At 35.5% G+C, this 26,930-nt stretch overlaps 1 protein-coding gene across 8 annotated transcripts; it reads right to left on the minus strand.

Moving 5' to 3' along the window:
• Positions 1–16,397: 16,397 nt before the first annotated feature.
• On the minus strand, positions 16,398–24,507 carry LOC147409637 (uncharacterized). 8 transcript variants are annotated; one of them, XM_086431074.1, is made up of 12 exons: positions 23,900–24,507; positions 23,611–23,708; positions 22,514–22,626; positions 21,570–22,401; positions 20,854–21,123; positions 20,704–20,767; positions 19,722–19,803; positions 19,074–19,140; positions 18,775–18,828; positions 18,507–18,581; positions 17,040–17,252; positions 16,398–16,838 (listed from the first exon to the last, which is right to left on the minus strand). In XM_086431074.1, exons 7-12 carry the CDS (start codon positions 19,778–19,780, stop codon positions 16,770–16,772), a joined length of 537 nt encoding a protein of 178 aa, XP_086287200.1. In that variant the 5' UTR covers positions 19,781–19,803; positions 20,704–20,767; positions 20,854–21,123; positions 21,570–22,401; positions 22,514–22,626; positions 23,611–23,708; positions 23,900–24,507; the 3' UTR covers positions 16,398–16,769. The 8 variants fall into 8 exon arrangements, 7 of the variants coding, with proteins under 7 accessions (XP_086287200.1, XP_086287182.1, XP_086287192.1 ...); XM_086431056.1 differs by having other exon boundaries at positions 20,647–20,767; XM_086431038.1 differs by lacking the exon at positions 20,704–20,767 and adding an exon at positions 22,806–22,976 and having other exon boundaries at positions 16,408–16,838.
• Positions 24,508–26,930: the final 2,423 nt, after the last annotated feature.

Consider the following 26,930-nt stretch of genomic DNA (forward strand, 5'->3'; position numbering starts at 1 on the left):
GACTTTGAACCACTTTTAAATTCCAACCAGCCTCATCTTCAAATCACTATTCATTCTCTAAAATACTTTTCACTTACTCACAAAATAAAAGGGGAATATAATAGGTAGGAGATAAAAATGATATTTAAAACATGTTCCACAGAAGAAGAAGAAGAAAAAAAAAATGTCAAAACTGGCACTTACAAAAAAAATGGGGATATAATAAGTATTTTAAAAAGGTAAACAATGATAAAATTCTCTCTTAACTCTACATATGAAGATGCGAACAATGATACATAGATGAAATCTTCATTTTGAAGCCTAGTTGGAGTTTTGTTTGGAGAGCTCCATCTCTAAATATAGTGATTTGAAGTCCCATTGTGATGAGCAAATGAAAAGAACATATAAAAGAGAGCAAGAGTTTAACGTGGTTCGGTCATTGTGACCTACATCCACAAGAAGGATGATGATGAGTTTTTTATTATACCGTGCTTCTCCCAATTCACTCATATAAATAGGGTAAATGGAAGATCCTAAAAGAATCAATTATAGTAAGATAGGATCAATTACAATAGAAAATGCCATAGGAGAATATCAAGAAAAAGGAAAATGCTAACCATTAGTAGAACCTTCCATATTCCAACACATTGGAATCGCTCTTAGTAATACCTCTACCAATATGTCTAAAACTAAGGAAATCTGATATGTGCCACTTTACATGCTGTTATTGAGTGGCATAGTGGGTGGTTGAGTCTGTTATTGAGTCTGCTATTGAGTGGCATAGTGGGTGGTTGAGTCTATTGTTGAGTCTGCTATTGAGTGGCATAGTGGGTGGTTGAGTCAGTTATTGAGTAAGCATGAGTGGCATAGTGGGTGTTTGAGTCTGCTTTGAGTGGCATAGTGGGTGTCATTCTTTTTCCTATTCTTCAGCATTTCCTATTCCTTGTTGTTACTATTGTATGGCTATATATAGCCTGAATGAGTTCACTAAATTTATGTTGTTTATTCATCAATCAATCCTCTCTTTCTCCAATTCCCTTTCTTTATTTAAAATTCCTTCTTATCAAAATCATCTTTCATAAATGCAAATTAAGTCTTTGACACACCTTGTAACTAAGTTCAGATTTCATAATTGTTCAGCGGTGGATCAATTTGATTGATTCAGACAAATTCAGAGAAGTTTTGTCAAAAGTCAACAAAATTTTGGAGATTATACAACATATTTTTTTTGGGTTTCATACCAATGCACATCATCTTCAACCTTTCTAAAAATCACATCTTCTTATTGTTTGAAAAACAATTGAAGGTGAACCCACTATAAGTACTAATTCCTCAGAGGTCACCCGTGAGTGAACACCCTCACTTACTTGGTGTGTGTGATGTTCGTGTGTTGCACGTGACCCAAGACTAGTCCTTGGACAAGACCTTGGTCTATGAACTGGGCAAAGCCCAGAGACAAGCCCGGTTTGCTATTCTATAAGGATACCTGATTATCAAAAAAAAAAAAAACAATTAAAGGTGAAGGGTAAAAATGTTACCATTTTTCATGTTTAATTGAAGAATCATCGGTTAATTCATCAACTCGTTGATTTAGTCATCGTCTAATCCCTAATTTAGAGAATTTTATGAATTTAAAGAATGTTGTGACTATGCACCTTGGAGGAAGACGCAATGAGAGAAGAGAGAGAAAACAAGATTGGGTATCTAAGATTTTTTCTGAATCCATGACCTTGACTTTTATTCCAAGGCTCCAAATTAATGGCCTTGACTTTAATTCCAGGAACGAAGACCTAATTTTACATTTATTCAGGGGGATTAACCTCGTTTCCAACTTTTAGGTGTGTGATTTATATTTTATAATCATGAAAAAGAAACTCTTAAACAAACACAGAATCGAATCGTTAAAACATGAATTCCTACTATTGAATTTTTGGAATTCGATGGCCAAGATTGAGTATTTGTTTATGAGTTTCTTTTCATAAGAGTCCAACAATCCCACTCATATATATATATATATATATATATATATATATATACGTCCTCGCCGTCCACTTCTCCATTTTGTGCTTGCTTGCAAGAAACATGGCTTCTTTGTCACAATTCTTCTCTATTATCTGCACAATAATTATCCTCCTCTTCTCTATATTTCCTCGTGATGTTGTCAGCTTAGTCCGATTCTTCAACAGGATTGTGTGGAGGTCTCGTAAGCATCCGATCGCAGGTACATATCTAGACTTGGTTGAAGCAAAGCACCCAACAATCCATTATAAGATTGAATCAAAGCTGGAATTAATCGAATGCACCGTTTGCTTATCAAATATTGAGGAAGGAGAAGAGATCAGGGAGTTGCGATGCCAACACTTGTTTCACAAAGATTGTGTTGATAGTTGGATAAAGAACGATAATTGGGCCAAGTGTCCATTGTGCCGGATGTCTGTCTTACCGGAAAAGATCGTGATGGAGTACCATCATCATCATAATCACTGCTTGCAAATCCAGCCACAAAATGATGGAAATGATGAGCAGCTGATTTTCTTCTTATCTGCTGTTGATGATGGTAATTTAGATAGATTCTTGTGTTAGTCTACTTGGAATTTGACAGTTTCCACCATAGTGTTTTTTTACATATGGATTGTTACATGTTTGCAATCTATCCTTCCAATAAATAAAAATTGTATCAGCAAGCGATTTGCTCCCTTTTTATTGTCTGAATGGTGTGTTTTAATTTTTTAATTGGGGTGTGTTAAATAATTTATGAAATTAGGATGTAATATGTAAAAGTTAGGGTGCAAATAGCAGCCATATAAATTTATTTGAATTATTAAATCTGCTTTATCGTATAGTAATCAATGTCAAAATAAAATACTGATCATGAAAAATAATTTCTTCATCGTACGAAGTCCTGTTCAAGCTTTGTTGCTAAACAATATCTTTTGAATCTTTGGGTGCATTTATATTATATTATAAAAGAAAAATGCTGAAATGACACAAAGCATTTATTGCGATTCTCACAAGTCTGACTGGGATGTGCACATAACCATAGATGTGTTTCCTCGTGATGTGCACATTACAAAATCGTCAACTATACATTTATTGTAAAAGTGAGGAGTTTGCCAAAATCTTCAAAGACCATTAATCAAGTGTTGACTTAATTTGAGGTTAGAAATGAATAAACTTGATGTATTTCCAATATACAATATATGTAGGGTTGGGCTTTAAAAGATTCATGAGACAAGTCAATAAAGTAACAAATCAACTCAGCCATTAGATTAAAAAAATGATCTAATGGCTCATGTTATTAAGTAGAGAAATTAAAGCACGTGATCCTAATAAAAATATTTACAATTATGATTATTTGTAATTACCTCCCCGCACCGATTTCATCCTCTTCACTGTCGTTCTTCACTAGGAATGTTTCATTGATGTCGTTCTTCATTGGACTCGTACTAATCATTTTCTTGAATCTGAACTCGTGCACAAACCAACAAAAATATGGTTGAACTTGCCCATGTAGTAGTTAGAGATGTGTTTCCATCCCCACCAAATAAATCCAACTCTCAAGGAATATAAATGACAGAAATCTAATGAGGATCAGTAATTAGGGATCACAGAACTTCGTGAACAAAACAAAAAAAACACAAAATAAGGTGAGATACAAAGAACGTAATTCACAATTTCCTCTATTTTCAAGAGAATTTGTTTACATATTGATAAAATTTAGGCTCGGCTTATGCTGCATCTCCAAAATAACCAAAAAAAAAAAATCTAAAAATCTAAACTAATAGCAAAGAAAAGCCCAATATTAAATGGTCCGATTCCACATCAAGAAGTATTTCTTGGTGCAAATTTCAAATAATTACTTTCAAACCTCTAAACTCCATCAAAATTAAATAATAAAAAAAACAAACCAACAAACAACAAAGAAAACATTTTTTTAATGGTTTGCAGAGATTTTCATAAATCCTCCTACATCAGATGTGAATAACCAAATCCTGGGTAATTTAATAACGAATATACTCATTTGTGCCGAAATGAGTAGCTTTATGTGTATACGGATCCTGATCCATATATATATATATATATATATCTTAATAATTCCTCCCTCAAAATGTTCATAAACAAGGAAACCCTCCCTCATATATATATATAGTCCTCGGCATCCACTTTTCCATTGTGCTTGTATGCAAGAATCATGGCTTCTTTGTCACAATTCTTCTCTATTATATGCACAATAACTATCGTCCTTTTCTCTCTATTCCTACACGAAGCATACGGCTTAATCCAATCCTTTATTTAGGATATTTAATTAAATTGAAATTATAATAATTGAAGAGGAATATCAGTAGACGGGTACGTCATTGTTATCTTCTCTTCAATTATAATTAATATAAGAATCTGTTATTAACAGAGACCATCCAACCGGATCATTATATATATATTTTTAGGTTCTAAATTTGTTTTTTTCATGACGTGACTAAGGGGACCAGAAGAGCCAGAGCTGGAGCCAAGGCATATAGGTCCCTCCCCCATTCATGTGCAATGCCCACACGTCACATGCGCCGTGTAAGTGAGGGTGTGCCCTCACGGGTGGCCCCAAGGAAAGACAGCTCATGCTGAATATCGAGGTTCTAATCAGACTGAGCAACTCCAGCCAATAAATGTCGAGCCACATAATCCGGAGGCCAAAGCGTGTCTAGCTGCTCAGTTCTAAGAATAATTTTAGTTTATGCCTCTGTATTGACTCTTTTTTTTTTTTTCCACTCTTGTGAATCGAGTGACCCAACATTGATGACTCTGCGTTCAAATAATTCACTGGAATTGTTGAGTTTTCAGAAATAGTTAAAATGATAGGAAAAAAATGTTTGAATCCAATGGTTAGAAATCATGGGAAGGATTTCAACTTTTCTAACATTTAGCCACCAACTTAGGACAACTCCAAGGGGGATATCCAAAATGTCTATTCATAATGGATATAGTCATGTGTTTATGGACACCCATTTGGATTATCTAAGGGGTTTGCATTCCAACCATGTCATAAAAAATGTTTATCCATTAATATTTTTTAATTCAATAAAAAATAAAAATGGAGATTGATAGTGCATCAGAGACCCATAAATTCCAAAATCACTCTCCAAAATAGCAGTTGATGGGAACGGAGAGTCCAAACTCCCTCTCCAAAATGAATAGTGCGTTAGAGACACATATTTTGGATTCAATTCAAAAGAGTAATTGAGAGGGGATGGAGAGTGCATTGGTTCCACTTATAAGTTACCCAACAACCATCTCAAGAAGATAAAGATTAGATATCAAGTCTGTGTGCCAATGGAATCTCTCTCTTTAGACTCAACCCAAAAATGTGAAATAAGTAGGTAGAGTGAGTTCAAATGGTCGGTGCAAATAGCCTGACTTAATGAATAATGACCAACCCAACTTTGAAACTATCCGATCACTTTTCCACCTCTTGAAATAGGCATTGTTGTGATGTCAAAAACAAAACAAAACAAAAAAGCAAAAAAAATTATCTTATACTGAACTCTAAGGCATTGTTTTTTAATAGGTTGAAATGTAGGATAGAGATTAATTTTATGTGGTTGACAAATTAAAATGGGAGTGACTGCTGCAGCTCACCTACAACCCAATATACATACATATTAAAAAAAAATTCTAAGCAAGCCAAATTGTATTAAAAAAGAGCAAAAATGGTTCCCAATTGAACTCCCTTAAAATGGTCCTTATTTTGAAAAAGAGATCTTCAAGATTCCATGGTATCCTCCTTCATTTTAAAGAATGAATATCAAATCTGCTTCAATTTAATTGCTTCGGCCTTGCTAGATAATCTTCAGACCTTCAAATAAAGCCCAAAGTTCATTAGCACAGGGACCAATAAGTATACTGCAAGCTTTGATAAAGTTGCCAAAGGTTAAGTTCGTCAAATTCTAATTTTAAGAACACAATGAGGAAGTCGATGATAGAAATCGAACCAATATTGACGGTGATACGTCATGAAAATGGTTTGGTCGCAATATTTCTCATTTAACTCCATCAAAACAATCCAACGTGGCCCATGTATTGGCTTTATATTTTAGAAGCCCACTCGTTCAACAATTTTTCTTTTAGTTTTTCTTACTTCTTTCTCATAGGTAGCTCCAGGCATCTTATCTTTGGTTGCTTGTGAGAGTCATATGGGCTAAAGTAGCACATGGAAATGGGACTAGGCTTGAAAAGATACAAAGCCCGTTAAAGATGTCTTTGAGCCGGACTACTTTAACTCAACATTGGGTGTGCTGTACGCGTGAGAAGTTCGCAATTAGATCCCATAACTTCTCAACTTCAACGAAGCAAAGATTTCATATTTCTTTTTAGTCATGGAACCGAATTTTAACTCGAGTGGTGGTAAAATGACTCGCCATGTGGCATACTCAATCGACTCACTGTCGTGACAAGTTCGGAACCATAGATTTGCATGCCTCGGTATACACAAATGCACTTCCTCATAAAAAAGTGTCTTCTGAGGCAGTAATGTATCTCGAGGTGGAAAGATGTACGGTTTCCAAACTTGTCCACGTCAGTGAGTTGAGATGTTCGGAACCATAGATTTGCATTCCTTGGTTTTACGAGGACTCTTTTAACTCTACCCAAAATCAAGGTCACGCGAAAGTTCCACATCTCAAGCAGTATGTTACGGCCCTCAACATACAACCTTGTGTGAAAAATCACCGCTTGAGGCTCTACACTTTGATAATATATAGTAACAAAGTAAGGGTGATGACAATGAGTAGGGAAATCAATTAAAGGTTTCCTTCAAGAAATTACGATCAAAGTTGATAGAGCGTTTGAAGATTATGGAATTTAGGGTAGTGAAATTAAGGTTTTCTTCAAGAAATGGCAACCCAACTTGAAGAATTGCTTGAAGATGATAGATTTCTGGGCAGAAAAACTTATCAAAAAACTTGGCTGAATTTTTGAGTTGAATCATTTGAATTTCCGAGTTGACTCACATTGTTGCCTCTAAAAGTTTCGTGACTAAGTCCCATTAGAATCCAATCCGATTGGCATGTTAGAACCCTTTGAACCAACTTGGTTTCTTTTATGATTAAATAATGGATGGTTGGTGTTGAAGTTGGAGTTGAATTTGGGACCCACAATTAAGAAAAGAGTCGTGCTGGGGTGACACAAACGGAGACATAGGGGTAACAAAATGATGTGATGTTGTGCACATTACCATAGATGCTTTTTTGCGAGATACGAGTAAAAAGCATCTACGGTTATCTGTGTGCCACCACATCATTTTTGTCACCCTAGTTTCTTCGTTTGTGTCAATCCAGCATTTTCCTTAGGAAAAAGCTAACTTGTGTTGGAGTTGGACTTGAAATAGGTTAAGAGTGTGAGGCCAACAAAGACTACCATTTTTCAATGCATGGCATAAGAGATTGGACTGGGTAAAAGTCTTTGGCCACAGGGCGGAGCTAGTAAGGAGCTGATTGGGGGCAATTGCCCTCATAGAACTTTGGGACACCCTATATATTCAACTAATTACATGCCCCATTTGTCCTCACCCCCTCACCTCTCTCCTCATTTGCCCCCACACCCTCTTCAATTTTTTGTTGATGACATTGCCTCTTGACTGGGCCTTCTCATATGCTAATTGGAAATGACCTAAATATCCATTTCTTCACAACTTTTAACCAAAAACCTCTAAATTTCTCTCTAAAACCATTCATCTTCAAGTTCTTCAACTAAACAATTAACCATAGTTTGCCTCCACTACAAGAAAATCATGGCTCCACCCCTGTTTGTCCACATGTTTTTGTTGGCACATGACACGTGAATTGATTTTTTTGAAAATTGGACTCTCTTCTTTTAACAAAAATTGTGGCTCACAAGAGAAAATATTTTCTCTTGATTAGCCGTATAAGATTGAATCCTGAAAATATGACTTGTCGGGTGGCATACTCAAATGACTCCATGATGTGGACAAGTTTGAGTATTGTAGATCTATATACCTCATGATACACTATTGCGTATCTTGAGGTACTCCCCCATAAAAAATATCTCTAGGGAATAGTGTACCCCGAGGCATACAGATCAACGGTACCCGAACTTGCCACATCATGGAGTCATTTGAGTATGCCACCTAGAGAATCATATTATCACAACTCCATATGATTAGTATCTTGATTAGCCGTATATGAATGCAAGCGGTCATGGAATGTGGCTGGCGTGGCAAGGACACAGAACCATAGATAGTTTTCATCGGGATACATAAGAAAAAGATGAGTGGTTATGTGCCCTTGCCATGTCAGCCACGTACCAAGACTGCATGCATTCATTATTATTCTTAGTAGAATAGGGACTTGGATATGTATTAGGCACTTTGAGTTCTAAAAGGAAACAAATGTTATTGTTCAACTTCAGCACGAATGCAAGGACGTGGATTTGATAAGAACCAAACTTTATTTAAAGGGCATTTGGTGGAGTTGAGAAATCCATCTACAATGATCGATTTTGATGGACATCACCATTCATGAACAAGTGTTCTTCCTCCTTTATCTATCTCTACCTTTTCTTTCATTGGCAACTACACACAACATTCCATGTATTGTTGCTGCTAACACATTCAATGTTGACCCCTTACATAAGCAGCCAACCCTTTCTTCTTTTAAATATTTTTTTTATTGGAAATTCCTTCTCCAATGGTTGCACACATGAACACAACACTATCTAATTTTCTTTTTGAAATCTCATTCTAAACACGTCTGCTGATCGATCTTCTGACCACCCTTCTTCTTCAATTTCAATTTTTTTTTTCTAGCAGCTTGCACCCACTAGTTGGAAATGAGTTAGTAGAAATCTCAGTCAGAAACTATTGACCCATTCTCCATCTATCGGGAAGACCTTGATTGAGAAACTATTGATCCATTTTCCATCTATCGGGAAAACCACAATCTTGCAACTATTGAGCCATTTTCCATCTACCAGAAAGGCCTTAATCAAGCAACTGTTAACCCATTTTCCATCTATCGGGAGAATCACAATCATGTTACTACTGACACATTCTCTACTTATCGAGATAACCTTAGTCGTGCAACTATTAACCTATTCTCCATCTACCTGTAGAACCTTAGTCATGCAATTGTCATTCTTTATCTACCGGGAAGACCTAAGTCGAGCAACTGTTGGCACATTCCCCACCAGTTGGGTGAACTTAAATCATGCAAGCAACTATTGACTCATCTTCTACCCCCTGACAGAACCTCAGTTATGCAAGCAACTATTGACCCATTCTCCAACTATCGATAGAACCTTAGTCATGCAAGCAACTGTTGACCCATTTCCATCTGTTGGGAGAACATCAGCCAGACCAAGTAATTATTAACACATCCACCATTTACGGGGGGAATCTCAATCAAAATAATACTCTTGAAGCTGCTACACCATCTTGTCTTGGGTGGTTTTCGATACACTAGTATTGTGTGTTGGATGTACCATTCCTTTTTAGCGGATCAATATTTCTACTGTCAACCATCGTCTCTTCTTGTTTTGGGTGATATATGATGCATTATAGTAGGTTAGATGAATTATCCCTTCTTCAACGGATCAACAACATTGATTGAAAATCAACAAATAGTTCATTATTTAAGCTTTTATACTAAAGTAATTGTCATTTCCGATGTCTCATGTTGTATGCTGGATGTACCATACTTTGACGAATCAACCAGTCTACCTGCTTAAGAATGCTCTATGATGAAGTTGTTATATCAGTGTTGTCATAGTGATATTCAATGAACCCTTTTTGGTATGTTGAATGTATCATATTTCTTTCAACGGACCAAAACGAGTATTATAAGAGACAACTTTCTTGATGATTCTTTTGAAGCGTATATGCACAATAATTGAGCATGGGTTACAATTTTTTGTTTATGTGGTTAAACTTGAATAACTTTGTAGGTCACCTTCATACCCACCAAATGTGGGATGACGCTAGAACATAATTTAATGTTTTTTTTCTTTTTGTGGTTATTGAACCCAATGTTACTTTGCAAGCTGCCTATGTACCCAATGTCGGAACAAACCATAATATAGTTTAATGATTTTTTTCGATAACTAAACCTAGTATAACTTTACAAGCTGCCTACGTACCCAATATGAAATCAAGCCAGAACATAGTTAAATTTTTTTTATTATAGTTGAACCTGGTGTAACTTTGCAGGCTGCTTAAATTCCCAATATGAGATCAAGTCAGAATGTAGTTCAACAATTTCTTTTAAATTATTTTATAGATGAAGACCAAGCTAAAGATCGTCATCAACACCCGTGATTTGATTATGCATGAGAGGGCATGACTTTGATTTCGTTTCAACCTTGACGTTTTTGTCATAATTGTTGTAAATTTCAAAGGTGTGCTTGATTTTGGAAGTCTTCTTCAGTGATTGAAGTATATTGTTGAGGCTCAATTGCCTTGGTGCATCTTTTGCAATCAAGACGACGCTTCCTACTTTAGATTGTTTTCCATCGTAGTTTAGAGTTGTGAAGTAGTTGGCTAACTCGTCATCATTATTTTCTTTCAATGTATAAGCCTTGTTTTGATTGTAGATGTCGATGAAAACTAAGATGGACAATTCTTTCTTTATTTTCTTTGACCTAGCTTTGGGGAAAGTCTTCTTTATATCAGACATTGCCCTTGAACAGAGCAAGATTGATAGATTGGGATTTTCTTTTCTTTGATTTGTGATAATAATGTATGCTTCACCTTGGACGTGAGCATGCTATAGGTCTTGATGTATGGATTGTAGCATCACATGTGCATGCTCCAACGTTGATGAACACAAACTTCTATTTGAAGAATATTGTGGTCGTAGAGGTAGATAGGGAAAGATTTGTCCTGGCTTGATGATGCATCCAATTTGGTTCAAGATCACATGAGTTAATGAATTTGAACGTAGATCGTTTTAGCATGGGCAATACTTTTCTATATTTGAATAATGAAGTCAATGCTTCAAACAAGCTTGTCAAATGTATTGGATCATTAGTCACAAATGCAATTGTTTTCATGTTTGTAGCAGTCAGATGGTTATCATGTTTGAGTTCAATTTTCCCTTAACACACTAAGTCTATAATCTCTTCCTTTAGAGTGCAATACTTTTCAAGTAGGTGACTAATCACTCGATGGTAATGATAGTACCCTGGATGTTTATTATTTCCCATTACTTCTAACATCCAATTTTTGCAAGTCATCGAACAGGTTGGGGATATCAGACTGGTGAAAAGGGTATTCTTTTATCTCAAGTTCTTTTGGGGCTATCAAAGTTGCCCCCTTATCAATCGTTGGTTATCTTCTTATCTTCTTCGTTGGTATTTTCGTCGATGAAGTAAATATGACCTTTTCTTCTTTGAAAAGTACTTCTTCCTCCAATGTATACTTTTTAGGTGTTCTTGGTCGTAAAATCCTTGCATAGCGATACTTTGTTCCATATCATGAACTCACATTTTCAATACTTCAAATGAATGGGGCTTGATTTCTTTTAGGACGTAAAAAATTCCTAATTTATCCCATGGACGCACATCTCTATGATGGATGGAGTAAAGAGGCGATCCATGTAATTTCGAAAAAGATTTCTCCAACGTTCAATGTACTCAATGACTGACTCCTCCTTTATCTGTTATGTAGTGACGAGTTCTACCATACTTACTGTCCTTGGGGTTTATAGAAATGAACGAGGAATTCTCTTTCGAGTTAGGCCCAATTCGATTATCCTTTCTTTCAAATTGTTAAAATTTCGACGATTGGTACCTTTACTCGATGCGTTAAGTATAAAGCTTTGAGTAGACAATTGAGCACTATGGCACACCCCCACAACTATTGAGCACAGATGTTGTTAGTGATCATTGCCTATAATTGTTACACAAAGAGTAAAGCAATAGATCCTTGTAGTGGGTTTCGCATAGTGTGGCACAATGTAGAGTGTTCTTCTTGTCACCTATATTCACGCAGAGTTGTGTACATTTCGAAAGTGAATCCTAGAGGATGTGAGAGACTAATGCTTGATTCGATCACTTTGTCTTTTTGTTCTTGACGACTGACTAGGGTGGCAATTTGAATATTTTTTTCCTCGATCATCTTTGTTAACCTGTTGATGGTGTATGCCATCTAGGCTAGTTGTTTTTCCATCGTTAGTGCTCTAACTATCATCACCACTTTGATGGAAGTGTGAGTCTACGATAGGAAAGTTATTGATAATGATCCATACTATCCCTTGTTTGAATTCGAATCAGATCCAAAATTTGATGATTCGTCTTCCATAATGTCTAACCACTCAATTTTTATTGTAGGTGTCATTTTTGTGACACGCCTTTTGAGGTGATAATGGAGAGGCTCAACTAGTTGGGAGCCACCAGTCTTTGTGATGGTTCACATCATAAGATGATTGTGATTGACAGCCTGAGTAGATTCAAAGTTGAAGGAAATGTTTTAATTACCTTTCTCTGTAGTAACAGGTGCAATAATGTTGGCATTGCAAGGTGTCATTGTCGTTGTTGATGTTTTTATCGTTGATTGAAAGATGAGTGGTTCAATTGGTCCCATCGGGCATGCCAGAAATTTGTCAAAATAAATTTCACAAATCTACTTCAAGATGCGTGAAACAATATCACAAATAATATTATTGATTTTGATAAAATGGATAAACAAATCTTAATAGTATCCTTTGATTAACAGTTAAGTACAACAAAAATAGTATGTGTAGTTTGGTCCTCTTTAGGCTTTGCACTTGATCAGTTGAGAAGGACCTTTAAATTTGTGGACGATTGCTTAGAATGATTGATCTTTCATAATGGGTTTGTGTGGATTTATTCTCTTCGGGCTTCGCACTTGATAAGTTGATAAGGTGGCTCTTAATTTGCAGATATTGACTTAATGCTTGATCTTGTATGAAGGCTTTCTGTAGATTTTGTTTACTTCGAATTTCACACTTGACCGACTAAGAAGGATTGTTTGTCTTCTGAATAGGAGATTTTAGGCTTGATCTTCTTTAGAAGCTTCTTGTAGATTCTGCTCTCTCCAAACTTTGTGTTTGATAAGTTAAGAAGGATGTTTTGACTTTCAAAGAAGGGATTTTGTGTTTGATCTTCTCTTGACTTGAGATCCAAGTCTCACTTGAAGAACCTTGCTTCCTCTCTGAAAGAGAGCTTTTGGGCTTCTTCTCTAAAGGAAGAACTTTTGTCTTATAAGAAAAATAATGATATAAGAATACTTTCAAATGAGGGGGGACTTTGGTATTTATAGACTTAAGAAAATTTAACTTGATAACTATGCCCCTACCTTGATAGGCTTTGATTAGTTGATTAAAAGGTTAAGTTCGTCAAATTTTAATTTTAAGGACACTATGAATTTTTTGTAGGCCAAACTAGTTTATTTGGGTTTAAGGCCCAATATTTAATGTGGATGATTTGGTATCATTTGGATCATGGGTTTATTTGCGAAAACCCAAATCCAAGACTTAAAACGCCTATTTCTACTCAATGGGGCCCAATTTGGATATGACTTATGGCTTTTAAGGCTGTATTTTGATTTGTAAAGGCTTTCTTAAAATTTTCACGTTGATTACCCCTTACATGATTGCACATCCCCCCCCCCCCCCCCCCCTCCCTTCCCCTTAAAAAAAAATTAAAATTAAAGTTGCTTCGGATATGTTTGATTACATAGAAAGTGACTTTCGACGTAATTTGAAATCTATGAAAAAATTGTGGTGGAAAATGGGTAAGGTCGAAAAAGTAAATTCCACATCTAAAAAAAATCATGGAAAAATAAATATGGGTAAGAAGAAGAATAGGAGGAGGAGGAGGAGTGAGAAAAAGAGGGAGGATTGGGGTGGAGAGGAAGAGGGTTGAGACGAAGTTAGAGATAGAAATATATAAATGGGGAGTGTGATAAACAACGACAGAGATGGTGACGACGGCGAAGAAGAGGTTGAATGTCATGGTAGTGGTGAAAAAGAAGAAGAGGAGATGAAGTTAGGTTTTGATTTGGGAATAAAAAATAAGGGTGGATTTCATTTTTTCATTGGTATAGGTAGGAAAATGAAATCTAGGCTTTTTAAGACTTTTCGAATAGGGTGAAAATTTATTTTCTGTGTAAAAATGCAATCAAACACATAGAAGAAAATAATTTTCCAACATGTTTTTCACGTGCAATGAAACGTACCCTACATCTTCTTCTTCCTTATAAACATAGATAAAGATAAAGAAAGGTTCTTAATCCTTCAATAAAGAGAGAGAGAGAAAGAGAACCTTAGAGGAAAATTGCACTTCTCTTACATCATTAAAAAAAATACATATAGGTGCAATTGGTAAGGATTTTAATGAAAATATATATATATTTTTAAGATTGGAATGCAAGAGACAACTTGTGATGTATTTCTTTGTGCATAAAAATAGATATTTAGAGCTACTCCAATCCAAGGCTTCAAATTTGAACCTTATTTATTTTGAAGACTTCGAACAACTTTTAAATTCCAACCAGCCTCATCTTCAAATCACTATTCATTCTCTAAAATACTATTCACTCACTCACAAAATAAAAGGGGAATATAATAGGTAGGAGGTAAAAATGATATTTAAAACATGTTCCACAGAAAAAGAATGTCAAAATTGGCACTTACAAAAAAAATGGGGATATAATAAGTATTTTAAAAAGGTAAACAATGATAAAATTCTCTCTTAACTCTATATATAAAGACGTGAATAATGATACGTAGATGAAATCTTCATTTTGAAGCCTGGTTGGAGTTTGGTTTGGAGGGCTTCATCTCTAAATATAGCTATTTGAAGTCCCGTTGTGATGAGCAAATGAAAAGAACATATAAAAGAGAACAAGAGTTTAACGTGGTTCAGTCATTGTGACCTACGTCCACAAGAAGGATGATGATGAGTTTTTTATTATACCGTGCTTCTCCCAATTCACTCATATAAATAGGAGCAAATGGAAGATCCTAAAAGAATCAATTACAATAAGATAGGATCAATTACAATAGAAACTACCATGGGAGAATATCAAGAAAAAGGAAAATGCTAATCATTAGTAGAACCTTCCATAAGAAACCCATTACCTTTGTAAATTGCTATTTATAAACCTTGATTCTATCAAATACCTATCGACCTTACAGATACCATTTATAGACCTGAAATATTCCAACACATTGGAATCGCTCTTAGTAATGCCTCTACCAATATGTCTAAAACTAAGGAAATAATCTTTCATAAATGCAGATTAAGTCTTTGACACACCTAGTAACTAAGTTCAGATTTGATAATTGTTCAGCGGTAGATCAATTTGATTGATTCAGATAAATTCAGAGAAGGTTTGTCAAAAGTTGACAAAATTTTGGAGATTATACACAAAAAAAAAAATATTTGGGGTTTCATACCAATGCACATCATCTTCAACCTTTCTAAAAATCATATCTTCTTCTTATTGTTTGAAAAACAATTGAAGGTGAACCCAGTATGAGTATTAATTCCTCAAGGGCCACCCGCGAGTGCGTACCCTCACTTACTTGGTGTGTGTGATGTGCGTGTGTTACACGTGACCCGGGACTAGTCCTTGGGAAAGACCATGGTCTAAGGATTGGGCAAAGCCCAGATACAGGCCCATTTCGCTATTCTACAGGCATATGTGGTTATCCAAAACAAAACAAAAAAAAAAACAATTAAAGGAGAAGGGTAAAAATGTTACCATTTTTCACGTTTAAATGAAGAATCAACGGTTAATTCATCAACTCGTTGATTTAATCATCGTCTAACCCCTAATTTATAGAAATTTATGAATTCAAAGAATGTTGTGACTATGCACTTGGAGGAAGACGCAATGAGAGAAGAGAGAGAAAGCAAGATTGGGTTTCTAAGATTTTTTCTGAATCCATGACCTTGACTTTTATTCCAGGCTCCAAATCAATGGCCTTGACTTTAATTACAGGGACGCCTAATTTTACATTTATTCATAGGGGGATTAACCTAGTTGCCAACTTTTATCACTACGTCATATTGCGGGATAAACGACTGTCTTGAACAGTCGTTTTTGACAAAAACGACTGCCCTTACAGTCGTTTGCGTAGTCGTTTTAAAAGGAGTCGCGATTAAAAACCGACTGCTGAAGAAAGTCGAAAAAAACGACGGCTTTTGACCGTTAAAACAACCGTCGAAAAAAACGACGGCGTTAGTCCGTTAAAAAGACCGTCGAAAAAAACGACGGCTTTGGAACGGCTTAAAACCGTTCCAAATCTGAAAGCACTACGAAAAAAAATATACATTATACATCGATTGAAATCCGATGTCTATAAAACTGATGTCCTAAGTCTAAGACTTTGGACATCGGTTACAAACCGATATCTAAACTTTTGAAGAAAAAAAAGAGATATGCCTATACGGATGGGATTTGACAAAAAATGTGGAAGCAATATTTTAGATCACGGATAAAACTTAGCAAAGTAGATCGAAGGGGTTGTCGAAGACTGACTGATTGTTTCTTTCACATTAGATACTCTCTCGGGGTAAATTGTCGTAAAACTTTTACGTTACGCGATTATGATACTAATAAGAACATAGAGCAATGAATTGATGCTAATAATGGCAAGGGCTATTACCTGATGGGTCACGAAAACAATCTCAGATCGGAATGGTACAATCCAACCTTGGCGGCGTCATCGAGGAATATCATTGCCATTCGATCGTCCAAATAGTTCGGAAACATGAGCAGCAACCATAGCTGCAACGACTATCTCATTTGAACTATAACTCTATGAAGTGCCAATGGTAGATGGCTTTAGTGAAAATAGTGCTTTTAAAATATTCTCTCGAGGCGATGTCTTGGGCAGGAAAAAACAAGACTTTAATTCCCACAGATGTTATTCTCAACTTAAAAAACTTCTGAAAACATAACAAACCTGAACAACATAATTCCCATACTGGTCTTGTGCCAACATTAAATTAATACTATTTCAGCATCAAAGGTAGGTTAATCTATATACAAAGAAATGAGAATCGAAGATAGGCAAATCACTTCTAACCTGTATGACACGACAACCATATGGATGGGTGGATAATGTCACTACTTGGTCGTAGAAGGATGAAATCATAAACTGGATTGCATCTTCAGGCACGCATTCAATACACTTCTGGATGACATGGTTCCCGTTCTGGTCACATACACAACGCATTACATGGCCATCAAGCTCTGCAACCATTTTAGTCTGCTGGTCCAAATCGACAACTTCTATTGCCTGCATCAATCAGTTCAAGCTCTTTATTACATTGAATCAGTCTCTGTTCAAATAAGACTTGTCCAGAAAAATAGATACATAGAATCAAAAAAGCAATATTAAAGCTACCCAAAAAAGCAATATTAAATGAGATGCCTGCTTGATAACACCATCAAGCAATGTTCTCATTCTTAACCTTTGATAAATTTTACACACAAACATACATTTCAATGAAGATGACTAAGATGTTTGTGTCGAAATATCCCACCCTTAGAAGTCTTCTCATAGAATATGCATGTGAAACCATTTGTGTTTTTTATTTCTTTTAGGTAAGCATGCTTCCACACGAGGTCTTTTCTGTCAGTTCTACTACTATTCTTATTACTAGATTGTGAATTAAATTAAAAATAAAATAATATCAGGAAGAATAATTTATTAGTAAACTAAGCAAAGATAAGAATCACTTATGAAAAATCCGTACTTTTAAAATTTTGGGCTTTTGCAATGCATATAAGATAACAATTAAAGATTTTTGTTGTTTTGACGTCTACACATATTTTACACTTTTCCTACATGAAAGCACACATACTACATGTAACATCTCCCAAGGATGCATTATTGGAAATATACAACCATTGGAAATAAAGCTTCAAAGCCCACATGATAATTGGTAATTCTAGGTTTAAGTAGGAATTACATAATAACTTTGTTGTTTTTGGGGACAAGATTTCATCTTTAAACTGAGTTTAGATTGCTTACAAGGAACAAGCAGTATCATCTTAAATATTGAGACTAAAGCCATGGTCGTTACCATGCACCAAAAGAGGTTCATTATCCTAGATAGATAAGTAAATAAACTCATGGTCCTGTTAAGACATGAATAAATTCAACCCCAGTTTAATCTCATATGCACAGGTAAATCACTATTACATAATTTCAGCTTATCATAGTGACTACAATTATTGTAATATCTCTCATTTTTTTCTGAGTGTTCAATGAACATTACATTCTGGGATTACTGCTTCTAGGAAATGGTTTTACTTTATAAATTCGAACAATAGTAGAAGTACCTAACAAAATAAGGCCGACTTCTAATTAAAACTAATTCTGTTCTTAACAGTATTGTTTTTGGCTTTTTTGAAAAAAAATACATCAGACACAAACAGAGAAATTAATTGGATATAATGTTCTACATCAAGAATCTTCAACACAACTCACAAAGTACAGAAACATCAATTAAACTATGCTACAAGTTTGTCAAGAATGATGTCTCACCTGGTTCCCAAGAGAAGGTATGACTTGATGAACAATCCATTGTGGGTCAACCACACCGATCTTCTCGTATGCAGGCTGCTTAGATGAAGGAAATTAAGGGGTGAAATCAGACATAAAGGGGTTATCTGATTAGTCAACCTTTAACACACCGGTCTTGTCTGAATCCGAACAAGGCAAAAGATTGGAACATACAGGTCATCTGCTTAGGCTTCATGCGTATATGTGCTTATAGTAAAAGAGATGAATCAAAGAAACAAAATCCACTAACCTCAACACATCTTCTTAGCACAAAGTCCAATCCCCATCCATGCACCAAATCATTCTACAAACTCATTATTAGACACAACTTGTCACTGGAAGGTTAAAATCTAAAACACATTCATCCGAAAGGATCCTGAAATAAAAGAGCAGCATGAAGATGCCAGCTTGCTAAGTTGGTTTAATTCTGTGAGAGTCAATGCCACAAAACCCGCCTTCACCTACTAATTATTAACCAGTAACCCACTTCCTTATCTAAAAAATAAAAAAAATAAAGGAACAGCGTGTTCCATCAAAATGTAATGACACCTGAATCATATGCCACACGCAACACCATGCTTCCCGAGAAAATACAGGGGCCATAATTTCCACAAAACTGAATCAACAAACAAAAGAATAACTGAGTCAGCATAGTTAACTTCCATTGCAAACATACTCAAGCATTGATTGTTGATTGAAAGAAAGATTAATGGCCATGTAATATAAATGCAGCACAAGTGCCATTTGATTGGTTCATGTCTAACTCATGAATGTCACTTTGATTTTTACCACTACATAATAAAATTATAAACTTAACCTATCCAAAATTAAGTAATAAGTCAAAATAGTAAATCGATCAATTTTATTATTGGAATTTTGGTAAAATTCATCATGCTTGCAAGAGAACCAATAAGTTGGTAAAATTTACCTTCCTCTACAACCGACCATTTACTTTCACATTCATCAAACTGTAACCAAATTATTAGATTGTTAACTAGATGAACAACTTGTGAAATACGTGGAAGCATAAGTCACATGGGTGAGCAGGAATAACCATTGACATATTAAAAATACGATAGAAACCATCATGATTTCATCAATAAGCAGCAAGGGTGATGAATAAGCACTTAAAATTTCTCAAAAAAAATAATTAAATAACAAATCATATATTGTAGATTTAATAGAACATCAGATTACCTCTTTCTCGGGTCCAGGAAATCCACCCCATATAAAATTTTGACGCCATCCCCTCTCATAGAGAAATGATACCAGTGGAGTCCTGTTTGAAAAAATGATCTTCATCTGTTATAAGGAAGATATAAGTTGAAAGAAAAGTAAGGTTCCTCCTATACTAGTGAATAAATTGGTTGATATAACCTGTTGAAGATAGGCAGATTAGCTAGAAACCACATTCTAGATTAACTTAAATGTGATTTTAAGTTGAAAGTTCTCCCAACTTGATGGGGGGGGGGGGGGGGGGGGTTGAGGCTTTGTAGGACCTTTTACCTCACTATCTTAGTAAGGAAAGGGTTTCTCTAAGGATAAATTGCAAAATAAGATATACCGACTCATTAACATATTATTTTTTTCTCTGATTCAATGAATTGGCTTGAGAAAGGAGAACCAAACAATGTTCAGGCTACCTTCCATGGCATAGATTTCGAATACCTATTAATTTACAGCCTTGTTTTCCTATGCAACATATATTACCAGTCCTCTTATTAGCTATTATCATAATAACAAAGAAATAGAAAATGTGTTGATGAAACAGAAACCATGAATAAAAAAAAACAAGTACAACCATGCCAACAATCTAATTTTTTTTCATTAAATCTCACCATGATCCTCATTAACCATGGGGATTCCCTATATTATATCAAAGATCAATAGCATCACCATCAAATCAGAAGGCATCCCTTTTTTTTTTTTTTTTGCCATTTCTCTTCTCTGATTTTTCTCCCCCTTTTTTTTTTTTGTTTTTTTTGTTTTTTTTTTGAATTTCCCATCTTGTCTCTATTATAACAAGATCACCCCACATACCATATCTACAATTTGATGCACACTTATGCATTTATAGTGTATATAACTCATATATGCCCTTATGAAATGGGCATGGACATACTCAAGAACTGTTATTGCAGAGTGTAGGCTTGGACTTGTCGAGTATCGACCACATCACCTGAACATCCTCATAAGCACAAGCCATTACTTCCCATGCAAATCCATAACACGATTGTCATTCCCTATAATAAGAACCAACCACAATATATAAGAGTTAATTTACATCAAGATCCAATATGGCTAACATAGCATATATAACAAAATATACCTTGTTGTGTCTTCTTATCTCTTTGATTGTTGGGGTTGAAGAAAGTGCAAGCTTTTTTGAATGGAGATGTGATTGTGCGAACCCAAGAAGCCATTCTTTTTATTTTTCAATTCTGCTAGACTTCAATTGTCGAGAAGATGAGTGAATCCTCTTGAGTTTATATAGGAGAGCTTGATGAGGAGAAGGATAAGTCGGGGTGTAGGCTTAAGGGGGAACAAGATCCGTGAGATGTGGTTGAAGGATATGACACTTTCTTTATTGCTCATCAAGCTGTTGATAGGAGTATATAAGGATATTAGTTGAAGATATAAGCTGTTGATAGGAGTATATAGCTCATCATTCCTGTCCAGGCTGGAGCTCTCTACAGACTCCAAGTTGGCTGGAGTATATACACTTTCTTTTTTTTTTTTGTTCTGGTCTGTACCATAACCTTCTTATCTTCTACCATAAACATACCCACAGTGTTAGTTTTTCCAGTTTGTGTCAGATTCCTTTGGTATGTATTCATTTTAGAACATTGTTAGTGTCTCTGTGTTTAAGTTTCTATTTGTAATAGTTAGGGGTACATTATAATTTGTTCTCATCTCTGATCAACATAGTTAACTTCTATCATCATTTAAAGAAGCGCCTAACATAGTATACAGAAAATGTATCAAACAAAATAAATAACTAAAAAAGCTTTGTAATTAATATATCTAAGGCTTGAAAGAACTTACAAATGGATCATACGAGCTGCATTATCTTCAAAGTTCCGTATGTACCAACGGGGTGACATAATCTGCATCAAGTAAATTAAGAGCATACTTAAACCTCCCACTCTCTCTCTCTCTCTCTCTCTCTCTCTCTCTCTGTTTGTATGCCCACTTGTGGGTCTTGAAGGACATAATGTTTGATGATTCAACCTTATAGTTTGTCATGATACGACGATCATCTCTATCAAAAATCAGTCCACTTAACATCAAATTTTTTTGCCCCAGAAGATTCCAGACTTATCTCATCCCCTTGTTCAACCCATACTATAATAATAAAGTAGACAACATAACTACAAGGGCATCAATTTTTTTTTTTTAAATTTGGGATTTTCACGTAGTGTTGATCTCTGTAATGGGCTGCAAAGTCTACCCGGCAAGTACCATAAAATTGTCAATCCTTCAAATCTAATCCGGTTTCTAATCCTTATAATCAAGACCTCTGAACAAAACCATGTGGTACTAGCAAATTAGCTATGCGTGAATTCCATATATCAAACTCATTCACAAACTTCTTTATTCTAGAGTGAATATCAATAATAAAATTTCCAAACCTAAATCTACTAATCAAATAGGGAAAAAGAAGAAAAAGAAACACATAATGTTATAATATGGAACAAATAAATAAAATAATTAGCGGTCAAGTAAATGAAAGATTTGCAGCGAACTGGAACAAATAGTAAAACCTTCACGGGCCTGTGCTCCTCTGCTCTCCTTCCAAGCCTTTGCAAAATGCATGGTAATACATGCATTTATAAAAAGGTTTCCCAGTTCCATAGCTTCTATCATGTAAGAATTCCTGCCCAAATTATGTAAAAAATCAGGTCCATTGAAGATCAATGATTTATGAATAGTGGCATCACCAACAAATGTGAACAAATCAATTGGGAGATGATATTATTATTGGTTACCTTCTTCTAATGTCTCCTGAGTACGGAAAAGAGCAGCATTATTTTGCATCACACTTTGCATATTAAGGCGGATCTTTGAAGTTGGCAATGGACCATTTGAGTTCCTTAATTCACTGAAGCACAAAGAAACATGCTAGTTTAGACTAATATATGAAATGCAAGCCCAACAAAGCAACATCAACTGCAAAACTTGAGAAATTGTTCAATACAGATAACGGAGCATGAAAATTTAAGAAAAAGTTGCACAATTTACAAGTTTACAAAGTCACCCATGACTCAAACAAAAACTCACCAAAGCTGAAAAGCTGCGTCTATCCAACTCCTTAGTGCTGCCCTACATTATCTTGGAAAAACATATAGAAATACCATTGGATTCCCATGTATCCCTTCATAGTTTTACTTTGCGTTCACCCACATCTACTTTCATACTTCCATCAACATACACTACTTTTCCTACAAATAACTAACCAAGGCACTTCCTACTTGAATAAGCAGTTAATTCATTCATAACCAAGGCAAACATAAAATGGAGGCCAAATTCACAAGTTTTGGGGAACCAAAATTACAGCAATTGTAAATAGAAAGGGCCCTCATTGTTTATTTATTTTTTAATAGGTATAAGCATGCATTATTAGAGAAAAATAGAGTACGTTAGGATGTTGATATGACAATTCTAGCACAAACAAAAGGAAACAAAATGCGGCATATAATATACTTGCTCTCATCTTAAAATGAAATCCCAAAAGAACAGAACTCTAATTCTTTGAACAAATCAGCTCTAATTTGTACAAGAATTATTGGCTATGATATTTATACAGAGATAACATTCAAAACCTACTCTATATCTCTTGCAAATGGGTACTTAGAGCAACATGTCACATAAATCAAATAGAACACAACAGAGGTATGTCATTGCCCATATTAGTACGTTATCACCCTATCTTGTCTGATGAGGAAACCTGACCTTATTCATATTGAACAGACTTGATACAAAAATGTGCAACTACAAGAGTTACTAACAAAATAAACTTCCATGAGATAGATTTCACAAAGGACAAGAAAAACCACAAACAGAGAGACGTTCATAAACTGAATACCTGAGATTCTTTTAGAATTTCTTCTACGCCAGCCAAAGATCGATTTCGCTACAAGCATATGCGATCTTCGAACCAATTGGCGTCACATTCTCCTTCTTCTGCAAACATGAGAAACATATTAACTAAAGAGACAGATCGGATCCTTAGATGAAAAGCTCGAATCAGCTGGAACTCGAAACCTAGATAGATCTCAACTGAGATAGATGTATAGATAGATAGAGAGAGAGGGATAATCAAATTCAGAACTAAGAGATTGCAGAAAATTAGGGTTTTCAGAGGATAAGCTTACCGATGTGAGAGGAGCGATGATTGGAGGAGATGTAGTGGAATCAGAATCCGCCATCAAATCGGTTTTGCTTAATTGGAAACTTGCAGATAGGGTTTGAACTTCACCATCAAGGATCTGAGTCTCCGGATGAATCAGAGGGATTGTAACCGTTTGATGAGGAAAGTTCTTGAGTTTGATCTTGCAAAAACATGGAGAACTTGAAGGGTGAACGCCAGATCGAGGAGGTTTCGAAGCTATGGGGATCTTCAGAGCTAGATTTCCAACAAGGATTCGAACGACAGGACAAGGATCCACAAACCCTAGATCTGGAATGCTGTGGAGAGAGAGTGCGTGCGAGAGACAGATACATATAGAGGTGTGAGAGAACGAGAGAGCGACCGAGGACGAGAGACAGAGAGTCGAGGACGAGAGAGAGAGAGTGAACGAGAGACCGCAGAGAGAGAGAGAGTCGTTTTTCTCTCTCTTTTAGAATGGCTATTGGCACCCCAACTTTTACTTCTTCCGTAAAAACGACGGTTAAACGACAGATTAAAACTGTCGCAATTAACGACAGTCTTAAGCAGTCGTTTTTAGCGCAATTACGGCGTCGCGAAAACAGCAATATGACGTAGTGTATGGGTGTGCTTTACATTTTATAATCATGAAAAAGAAACTCTTAAACAAACACAGAATCGAATCGTTAAAACATGAAATCCTACTATTGAATTTTTGGAATTCGATGGCCAAGATTGTGTATTTGTTTATGAGTTTCTTTTCATAAGAGTCCAACAATCCCACTCATATATCTATATACATATCGTCCTCGCCGTCCACTTCTCCATTTTGTGCTTGCTTGCAAGAAACATGGCTTCTTTGTCACAATTCTTCTCTATTATCTGCACAATAATTATCCTCCTCTTCTCTCTATTTCCTCGTGATGTAGTCAGCTTAGTCCGATTCTTCAACAGGATTGTGTGGAGGTCTTGTAAGCATCCAATTGCAGGTACATATCTAGACTTGGTTGAAGCAAAGCACCCAACAATCCATTATAAGATAGAATCAAAGCTGGAATTAATCGAATGCGCCGTTTGCTTATCAAATATTGAGGAAGGAGAAGAGATCAGGGAGTTGCGATGCCAACACTTGTTTCACAAAGATTGTGTCGATAGTTGGATAAAGAACGATTGGGCCAAGTGTCCATTGTGCCGGATGTCTGTCTTACCGAAAAAGATCGTGATGGAGTACCGTCGTCGTCATAATCACTGCTTGCAAATCCAGCCACAAAATGATGGAAATGATGAGCAGCTGATTTTCTTCTTATCTGCTGTTGATGATGGTAATTTACATAGATTCTTGTGTTAGTCTATTTGGAATTTGAAAGTTTCCATAGTGTTTTTTAATATAATTGTATTTAGTATATATATGTTAACTAAAAGCAATTATAATGATTTGAGAGGAGGATGAATATATATTGTTACATGTTTGCAATCCATCCTTCCAATAAATAAATAAAAACAGTATCATCAAGGTGTTTGCTCCCTTTTTATTGTCTGAATGGTGTTGTTTTAATTTTTTAACTGAGGTGTGTTAAAGAATTTATGAAATTTGGGTGAAATAAGTAAAAATTGGGGTGCCAATCTCAGCACTATAAATTTATTTGACTTATTAAATTTGCTTTATCATATAGTAATCAATGCCAAAATAGATTGATCATGAAAAATAATTTCTTCATCTATCTGTATACGAAGTCTTGTTCGAACATTGATGTTTAAAAGGTATCTTTTGAATCTTGATGCGTCTCTATTATAAAAGTGAGGAGTTTGTGAAAATCTTCTACTACCATTAAGCAAATGTTTATAAGTTGACTTAATTTGAGGTTAGAAATGAATTAACTTGATGTATGTGCAATATAATATATATGGGAGGCGTTCAATGGCCAACTTTTTAGCAAATTTTTTGGCAAAACATTTTTCAAAACATGAGTTAGAGGCTTTGGAATGGGCTGATTTTTGGTGAGGATGATCTCTACGGTGAGGAGATCATCCTCACAAAAAATCAGCTCATTCCAAAACTTCTAACCCCATCAAAAACAGTTTACAAAAAATGGACGGTCCACGATTTTTCAGCTTGTAAACATGGGTTAGAAGTTTTGGAATGGGATGATTTTTGGTGAGGATGATCTCCTCACCGTAGAGATCATCCTCACAAAAAATCAACCCATTCCAAAACCTCTAACCTATGTTTTGAAAAATGTTTTGCCAAAAAGTTTGCAAAAAAGTTTGCCCTTGAACACTACCCAATATATATATATATAGGGTCCCGTTCGCCACCCTTAGTTTTACCACACACTTTAACAAACGCGTTTTGTCTTACATGGGTTAGAAGTTTCGGAATTAGCTGATTTTTGGTGAGGATGATCTCTATGGTGAGGAGATCATCCTCATCAAAAATCAGCTCATTCCAAAACTTCTAACCCCATCAAAATTGATTTACAAAAAATGGACGGTCCACGATTTTTCAACGTGTAAACATGGGGCTAAACATTTCGGAATGGGCTGATTTTTGGGGAGGATGATCTTCTAATCATAGAGATCATCCTCACCAAAAATCAGCCCATTCCAAAACTTCTAACCCATGTAAGACAAAAAACGTTTGTTAAAGTGTGTGGTAAAACTTAGGGTGCTGAACATTTCCCATATATATATATAGGGAAATGTTCAGCACCCTAAGTTTTACCACACACTTTAACAAACGTTTTTTGTCCTACATGGGTTAGAAGTTTTGGAATGGGCTGATTTTTGGTGAGGATGATCTCTATGATTAGAAGATCATCCTCCCCAAAAATCAGCCCATTCCAAAATGTTTAGCCCTATGTTTACACGTTGAAAAATCGTGGACCGTCTATTTTTATAAATCATTTTTGATGGGGTTAGATGTTTTGGAATGAGCTGATTTTTGGTGAGGATGATCTCCTCACCATAGAGATCATCCTCACCAAAAATCAGTTCATTCCAAAACTTCTAACCCATGTAAGACAAAACACGTTTGTTAA

This window comes from Akebia trifoliata, chromosome 2, assembly GCF_017979445.1.
Source record: "Akebia trifoliata isolate Shusen 1 chromosome 2, ASM1797944v1, whole genome shotgun sequence".
Lineage (NCBI taxonomy): Eukaryota > Viridiplantae > Streptophyta > Magnoliopsida > Ranunculales > Lardizabalaceae > Akebia > Akebia trifoliata.